Source organism: Gekko japonicus, unplaced genomic scaffold (assembly GCF_001447785.1).
Source record: "Gekko japonicus isolate JY-2015 unplaced genomic scaffold, Gekko_japonicus_V1.1 scaffold1445, whole genome shotgun sequence".
NCBI classification, from domain to species: domain Eukaryota; kingdom Metazoa; phylum Chordata; class Lepidosauria; order Squamata; family Gekkonidae; genus Gekko; species Gekko japonicus.
Window position 1 is genome coordinate 13,779 of NW_015172599.1, and position 8,992 is coordinate 22,770.

At 49.0% G+C, this 8,992-nt stretch overlaps 1 protein-coding gene across 1 annotated transcript in view; it reads right to left on the reverse strand.

Annotated features, from left to right (window-relative positions):
- LOC107119125 (spidroin-1-like) overlaps nt 1-8,992 on the reverse strand; it is a 35,878-nt gene that overhangs the window by 6,915 nt on the left and 19,971 nt on the right. Inside the window, exons 10-14 of the mRNA XM_015421570.1 lie at nt 7,475-7,522; nt 5,065-5,130; nt 3,802-3,864; nt 2,740-2,808; nt 1,935-2,018 (exon numbers count right to left, since the gene is read on the reverse strand). Coding sequence (XP_015277056.1) covers nt 1,935-2,018; nt 2,740-2,808; nt 3,802-3,864; nt 5,065-5,130; nt 7,475-7,522 — 330 coding nt within the window. The remainder of the gene's footprint in view (nt 1-1,934; nt 2,019-2,739; nt 2,809-3,801; nt 3,865-5,064; nt 5,131-7,474; nt 7,523-8,992) is intronic.

Sequence of the window (8,992 nt, forward strand, 5' to 3'; positions counted from 1 at the left end):
TATACACATGGCTCCCTCTGGGACTCGCCGTACTCCCCTGTTCGTGCAGGTCCCCCCCAAAAAAACAGCAAACAAAATTAACCGCCAATGTACAACTGAGCATGGGAGTCTATATGTGCGCTTGAATGTTTATACATTGATTTTATTCAGTGCAGGATTGCTCATGCGCACAACAATGGAAGTTTGTAAAATAAAAAAATCCGAAGAGCTCCTGGAAGGCATGAGAGGAAGAGGAGCAGGGAGGGCAAAGGGATATTATTATAAGCCCCCCTCCCAAACCAGATCTCTCCGGCTTGGTGTCGTGGTTCAGAGCAGTGGGCTCTAATCTGGAGAACCCACTTTTCCTCCACATGAAGCCTGCTGGGTGACCTTGGGCCAGTCACTGTTCTCTCAGAGCTCTCTCAGCCCCACCAGCCTCACAAGGTGTCTGCTGTGGGGAGAGAGAGGAAGGGAAGGCGACTGGAAGCCGCTCTGAGACTCCTTCGGGTAGTGAAGAGCAGGGTATAAAACCAACTCTTCTTCTCCTCCCAAGAGACAAAGTAAACAAAACTTGGGAGACTTTTTTGATGAGGTTAAAAGCGACTGGGAGCAGCAGCAGCATCCACACAGTTCTTGAGATGGAGGATTACCATTTTCACCTGGCACCATTTCTCCAAGCCCACAGATTTTCTCCGTGAGCTGCTGTGGGCCCCCTCCAGGGGAAAACATAACGCAGGTACTTGTAAATTGGGGGGGGGAGCACCTGCAGGATTACCATCCTCCCCAAACACTGCGCCTCTTTCGTCTCTCCCTCCCCTTCTTGTACTCAGCAACCGTTCATGCAGAACATGAATGACAACCCTGGATCACCCAGGGGGCGGAGCACACACTGTGCTGAAGAAACAAAAAAGTCCCTCAGGGAACCCAGATCCTGCGGCCTCCTCTGGGCTATGCAGATCAAGTATATTAGCATAGCCTCATCTGCATAACCGGTTCTGCTTCTTGGTTGGACTTCCAACTGTGCAGGCTGCCAAAGTCCAGTCCCACCTCTCCTGATCACAGCACCTACTCTGTCTATGCATTTTTTTTAATATTTGTTTTTATTAATTTTTAACAGCGTAAACACAGCAAAATTAAACACAAAGAGCAATTACCAGCTCAATTCAACAGCTTTTCTTACATAACTCCCACAGTATTACAGTAAAGTCAAACATTTGTATATACTGAGTACCAAACAGTTAAAAAAACAACAGCTTCTTGTATAGCGGGTTTTTTGGAACTGTTTCACTATTTTCTAAATAACTAATAATAGGAAACCATACTGCCTGAAACCACTTTTGGTATTTTTTCGATTTCACGGCTGAAGAGTTGTAAGAGGTGCGCCCATAAATAAAGCATTCCCAGATTTTGTTCTGCCAGCATGTTATTGTCGGAACACTTTTTTGCTTCCATTTTTGTGCAATTGTTAATTTTGCCAACATCAGTAAGGTCGATACTAATGTTTCCAAACTTTTCCTACTCACAGTTGTACGCCATGTTTCCAGAAAAATAGATTCCAAAGTGCAGGGTAACAGACATCCTGTGAGAGCTAGAAGCTTGATTTTGGTTCCAAATGGAACCTGCTATCTTAATGATATTAACCATGGCTATTCATAGGAGTTTGGATGAACCTTATTCTCGTTTCTTTTTTTTAAATTACTGTTAACAGATGTGTTACTTTTTGTTTTTCCCCTATGCATTAACACAGTTCCATAACCCCTTTCAGCACCGATTATTTTACGATCATGCTCATCCCACACTGTGAAAGTTTTTTTTAAATCTATTTATTTAGAAATATTTAATTTTTAAAGAAGAAAGAAAACTCAGGTCATCGGGATGGTCAGTTCAGGACCCGAGGCTGAATTCTCTCTTCTTGTCCTTGGGCTAAAGGCCAAACCTCCCCCCCCCCAGCTTACCGTATCTCCCATTTCCATAGTCTCCTCCCAGGCCGGTTGTCTCTGGTTGCTGTGGTTGTCCGTTGTAGGAGAGCTGTCCTGCCCCTGTGACAGAAATGAGAATCAGACCAAGAGCGGATAGTTGGGAAAGGAGAGGATCCCCTAGGGCAGGGGGCTTCAACCTCAGGGCCCCCAGGTGGGCTGCAGAACCCCATTTGTGGGGACACAAATGTTGGAAGTGGAGGAGTGTATGCTGTCCCGTGCCTCAGCCTTCAGAGACAGCACCATAGGTTTTGAGACAGATAGAGAGGCCAGGACACACACCGAGCATCCTTTCCTTCCTGCTCCCTGATACTATCCTTTGAAGTAGAATGCTATTCTGAGGGACAAGACCTCCTTCCTTCCGGCTGGACACTTTCCGTCTCACACGCACACAAAGAAGCAGGAGCTGGAACTAGAGACGGGAGCTCACTCCGTCATGCGGCACACTCGGGTCTCGAACTGCTGAACTACCGACCTTCCATAGCCTGCAGTTCAGCGTCTTAACCACTTCAGCCACCGCAGCTCCTTAGCTTCGTATAGATCGGTACAAAACCAATATGAGCTTGGAAGAGGAGTTGTGGCCGGGCAACGTCAAGGTTGAGTTCTCCCTGAGGTTTTCTAAGCAGTGCTGTTGGTATATTTTTTTCCTCCCCCGGAGCCAAATAAAACCGAAGCCCTTTGCAAGTCGGCTCCTTTCAAAGCCTCAGGAAACTTTGTTTACCGGAAAGTCACGTACAAACCCTACGGGGAGCCACTGTTTCCCTAAAGAGCCAGGAAGACTTACCTCCGTATTTGGCAGCGCTGGGATCTCCTGCAGGGCCTCCTAACTGACCCCCATATGGAGCTTGGGCACCTGCGGATGAGATACGACCATAGTCACAAACACACAGCTTTTCCTCAGGAGACCTAGAGAGGCTTAAGATGCGGGCGAGCAAAAGTTGCAGCTACTCAGTGGGAAAGCAAGGGCACTCAACATATGCTCGGAGGCGCTCTTTCTATCTGTACTTCACATCTTGCAGGGATGACTCTCAGAGGTATTGAAGAAGAAGAAGAGAAGAAGAGATTGGATTTATACCCCGCCCTTCACTTGGAGTCTCAGAGCGGCTCACAAACTCCTTTCCCTTCCCCTCCCCACAACAGACACCCTGTGAGGTAGGCGGGGCTGAGAGAGCTCTTGACACAAACTGCTCTTTCAGGAACAGCTGTGCCAGAGCTTGTGACTGACCCAAGGTCACAACCGCAGGTGCCAGTGGAGGAGTGGGGAATCAAACCCGGTTCTCCCAGATTAGAGTCCGCGCACTTAGCCACTACACCAGACTGGCTCACAGTAAGTTCGGAACCGAGCTCAGAGGAGATGTGGTTTTAAAACCCAGAAGATCTCCGGTTCGATCCCAGACATCTCCAGTTAAAAACTCTCTGACAGCAGCTGTTGGGAAAAGCCTTCCTGAGACCCTGGAAGAGCTGCTGCCAGTCAGAGCAGGCAATTCTGATGGAGATGGATCGATGACAGGACTTGGGAAAAGGAAGAATATGACCACATGGTCCTAATGAAGCCTTGAAGCCTTTCTTCTCTATCTCCGCCCCCATGCTGATAAGCCTCTCCTTCCCTGAACCCCTCCCACCTTTATTGCTAGGAACAGATGGTGAGGAGCACCTCCAGGTGGGGCCTGGAGTGCTCCTGAAATTACAACGGATCTGCAATACATACTACAGATAACGGTTCCCCTGGAGAAAAATGACACTATCAGAAAGTAGCCTCTATGGCTTCACATTCCCACTGAGTTCCCTTCCCTTATAGGATCTTCTATCTTCCTTGGATAAGCAATGAACAGAATCAACCACTTACCATTCCCATATCCGCCTGGCTGCAGCCCAGTAGTAGGAAACCCGTTGCCTCCGGCTCCATAGCCTGTGGGGAGGAAAAAACAACATCAGGTCTTGGGGCTTTTCTTAGGGCCCAGCTGGACACTGAATCCGGCAGGGTGAAACCTCCACCTGTTTCCTCTGTGAAGCAGGGGGAATGCAGGGAAAAAGAGGCGACCTCCCGGTTTCTCAATATGTTGACCAACAGCGCCCCCTTGTGGATTTCTCTTTTTATTGCCGCAAAGATGCACAACTGTGATTCCTAGCTGTATTCTTGCTGTCTTTGCTTAACATAAGGACATAAGAGAAGCCAATGTTGGATCAGGCCAATAAGCCATCCAGTCCAACACTCTGTCACACAGTGGCCAAAAATACCAGGTGCCATCAGGCGGCCCCACACTGGGGCTACTAGCTGCAGATGCATGCCTACAACACTATCACCTGGGCAAGTTTTGTGAACATCATACCAGATGGGATACTGATTCAATGTTCCGGTTATGGAGCAAGGGTGACTTCTGCCAATTCTTCCTGCTATCAGAGATGAAACCAAGTCTGCAGACTCTGGGAAGGGGGAGGCAGCTGTGAAAAATCAAGGGCCGCTGCAGACACAAGAAGTCACTCGATATCGAGTCAGACCATCAGCCTACCTAATTCAGCCCCATCAACTTGAATAGCCTGACATTCATTGGCTGGAGGAATCTTCTGTGTACACTGCGTGTGTGCTATCACTGAGCAAAGCCCCCTGGTCGGAACAGCAGGCGTACACAGCTGTGCCAGAGCAGACCACGACCTGCCTCACTAGCTACACCAGGGGCCACATTCAGAAGTCACAAGCAGCCTCTATCTGTTGTCGACAGGCATGAGTGCAGCTCAATCAGCTGGGCTCACACACTCCCTCCTGTTCCCTCACACCCACGCAGCACGACTAAAAACTTCCTGGTTTGGAAAGACTTTGATTATCTGGCTCCAATCTGCCGAGATGCCCAAGTGGGCAGGAGTTTGATTCTCCTCAACAAAACCCTTGGACGAAACCCTGCCAGTTTTGTGGCAGGGCAACAGGCCCCGAATTGCCCTGGCGCCTGCCTTTTGATGTTATGGCAAATCTAACTTGGGATGAAGGCTTCCCAAACTGGGCAAAGGGCGGAGTGAGAGAGGAGGGAGGGTGGGAGGCTTGCTGTGACATTGGCCTGCAGATGGTGACTCCTGCTGGGCCTGTCCAAAGGCAAATTTGGTTCGCTGCCCTCACCGTTGCCGTAGCCATTCTGGAGTCCGTTGCTCAGGTAGCCTCCAGTGCCAACTCCACCTGGATAGGCTTTTGAACAAAAAGAAAACAGAGGAAAAGGTACTTCTCTTCGTTCCCACTGCCTCTGCAAGGCTTGAGTTGATTCGGAGCTCAGAATCAGCATTACCACCCAACTGAGAAAACAGGCGACAAGGAATTTACTCCAAGGAATCTGACAATATGTCGTGGGGAACTGCCTTGTTCCTGGAAACCATTCAAATTACGAACAGTAGACCGAGATCATGCCAAGTTTGTGTGCCGATTTTGCTATCGTGAAGTCTGCATTCCTTGGACGAGGCAACCTAACGGCAGCTGCTGTGTTGGTGCACGTTTGTGGATTGCTGGGACCGAATGGGGCTTGTTTTTAAAAACGGAAGGGCCGTTTCCAAAATGGCACCTTGGCTCCTGACTTGAGCAGAAAGAAAGAGCCGAATATGGCCACAGGGCAGGGCCCATGTGCAGAAAGAAAGCAAATCAGAAGGGAGGGGAGCACGGGACAGCTGCCCAGGCAATATGCCGCCCGCCCCACTCTGCCCTGGCTCTAAAATTCCCAGGCACCTGTGCAAAGCAAGAAACAAAAACCCACCAGCCATTCAGACCATTTCGAACTCAGGAAGCAGGCTTCATTCTAGCATTTAGCTGCAAAAAGCAGCTGGTGTTTGTGTGTGTGGGTAGATGATATGGATAGGGCTCTTTTTGTAGAAAAAACCCAGCAGGAACTCATTAGCATAATAGGCCACACCCAACAGCTGAAACTAATTAGCATATTAGGCCACGCCCCCTGCCAGCACAGCTCATTAGCATATTAGGCCGCAGCCCCATGTTGCCAGAAGTGTGGTCATCCAGCCACACCCACCTTTTGCTTCTTATTCTGTTTACCTTGTTTGTTGTTGTCAAAACCCAGGGCTTTTTTTGTAGCAGGAACTCCTTTGCATGTTAGGCCACACCCCCCTAATGTAGCCAATCCAAATGAGTTTATGCTGTTGGGTGTGGCCTATTATGCTAATGGGTTGCATATTAAGCAACACACCCCTAATGTAGCCAATCATCCAAGAGCTTACAGTAGCCCCTGTAAGAAGAGCTCTTTAAGCTCTTGGAGGATTGGCTACATTAGGGGGGGGGTGGCCTAATATGCAAAGGAGTTCCTGCTACAAAAAGAGCCTCCCCAAATCTCCAGGTATTTCCCAACCTGAAGCTGGCAACCCCAGCTGACAGACAGGCCCTTTATCAGCAGGGATGGCTGCTGGATCCGACGCCAGGACCCACTTTACACAAGAGCTACGCCGCAGTCGTGCCTCCCTTTGCCCCGCTTCTATTGGTCAATTTCCCACTCGAAGCTGCGCGACCGCATTTTGATCCGCGGCTTCACCCGATTTCACCCGCGGTTTTGTGATCCTCAGAAAACAGGATCACGAAACTGCGGGGGAAATCGAGCAAAGCCGTGGGTCAAAATGCGGCCGCGCCGCTTCGAGTGGGAAACTGACCGACAGAAGCGGGGCAAAGGAAGGTGTGACCGTGGCTCAGCTCTTGTGTGAATTCGGTCCAGGTGTCGCTCGGCCCTGAGAAACCATGGTTAAGAAGAGGGCGAGGGAGGCAGAGAGAGGAATAGTTTTGGCTGTGATTAGTTGAAATTAGGAAAGCAACCTTGGGGGACGCTCACGCTGCTCTCTGTCTGCCCTGGAGGAGTGCCTCTTTTTGTCTCCACTTATGCTCAGATAAACACTGGAATGGCACCTTAGACCTCCAGGGCCCTCTCTCACCAGACAGAAACTGAACTTGGATGTTCCTAGGACTTCTCAAGGAAGCAGGGCGGAACAACAGTAAAGAAGAGGGTTGCTTTCAATGTTCCCTCTAAGCTGTGGAGTCCTGTGAGCAAAAATTCTACTTTGTGAGCCACTGGCATTAAAGTTGTGAGCAGGTGATTTGGCCACTGCATAAATTAGTTTGCTCTGGAGCCATCCTTCCCGAGCGAAGACAAAAATGTGTGAGCCAGAGGCTAAAAAACTGTGAGCTAGCTCACACTAACTCATCTTAGAGGGAACACTGGTTGCTTTCCTTCATCGATAAGGAAACACATCTTGCCCCGAGCCTCTGGAGTCACGAGGTTCTAGGTCAGAGGATGGGTAAAAGGCTAGGCTGAACCTCCACAGAGCCTCTCTTAGGCATCTCTTAGGTGTTTAGAGAGATATAAGTAAGTCATTGATAAGGAAGCACATCTTGCCCCGAGCCTTTGGAGTCACGAGGTTCTAGGTCAGAGGATGGGTAAAAGGCTAGGCTGAACCTCCATAGGGCCTCTCTTAGGAGAGGCTCCCCAAAGGAAAGGTCCCAGCAACCCAGTCCCCATCTGTTTTCCAGCCGCCCCTCCAACCCGTACCCTGTGGTGCACCGGCTCCTGGGTAGGCACTGGGCCCCGCCCCATAACCTGCAGAGGAAAAGAGAGAAGAAGAAGAAATCATTTTCCAGGAACCAATCAGGTGGTCAGTGATCTCGAGCTGCCAAAGGACATTGCCCGGAGCCGTGTCGGAGGCAAGAGTCTTCCAGGGGTCAGGTAGAGACAACGCAAGGTACAAGCACAGCTGATACGGAAGGATTTCCAAGTTACCACCCTGGCTGTTTCCAGTTTCACTTTGCTGTTGTGCAAATTGCCCCCGTGGTTGCATTTCATGCCACTTTCTGCCCCCTTGCTCCCAATTGCCCTGTGCATCTGTCAAGATCATCTGTGTGTCAAAAGCAGGTATTGAACCTTGCAGGCACATATCAATAGATGTCATTATTTGCTGTCTTCCTTTCCCTCCTGTGCTCTTCCCCCTGCTGGTGAGTGTTGTATTGCAGGTATAAGAGAAAATGGTGTTTTGAAGAGTCAGACTCGACTGTGCGACTCAACAACAACAACAACAAATTGACTCGCTCTGAGTTGTAACGTTTTGTGCCTACAATTTTAAAATGCATATAGATTGTGGTATGAAATGATTCACATCGATGCTGCACACCTCAGAATCTCTCTCTAAAGTTGCCCGTATCTTTTCGTTGTTGTCCAGACCTTTTAAAAATATTTCTGGAGTTTAGAGACATATAAGTAAGACTCTCCTTCTCCCCTTTTCTGATATGTAAATTCTGTAATTTTTTTCTGGGGGGGGAATATTTTATTAAAGTTTAAAAATGCTTAAAGGGGGGGGCAGGTGTTGAACACTGCACGCACGTATCAATATGTAATTATTTACCCTGACCTGGATAGTCCGGGCTAGCTCAATCGTATCCGATCTCGGAAGCTAAGCAGGGTCGGCCCTGGCTGGTATTTGGATGGGAGACCTCCAAGGAATACCAGGGGCGTGACGCAGAGGCAGGCAATGGCAAACCACCTCTGAAGCATCTCTCACCTTAAAAAACAAGCCTAGCTCACCACGTAATGGTGCATAACACTAAAAAGCTAGAACTTCTGACTCCCAGACAATCTTAGGATCTCCTGGCTATCCTATACACACTGCCATATGGAAAGTTAATTGGTACCTTCTCTGTCTGCCTTTAGGTTGAACACAGGTCATTTTGATTTTTTTTTACTATAATAATTAATCATAATCGTATGGCATTGTGTGTCGTATATCCAGGAGGTCCTATGATTGCCTGACAGTCTAAAGTTCTAGTTCTTTTCATGTTAGGCACCACTAGGTGGTGAGCTAGACTTATTTTTTGGGCTGAGAGAGCTCTGAAAGGGCTGCGAGTGACCCAAGGTCACCCAACTGGCTTCATGGGGAAGAGTGCGGAATCGAACCCGGTTCTCCAGGTTAGAGTCCATCGCTCTTAACCTCTGCACCATGCCGGCTCTCTTGGAAGGAAGAAGGGGGGAGGCAGGGGGGGCCTGCAAAAGATTATCCCGTCAGTTGGGGGGGAGAAG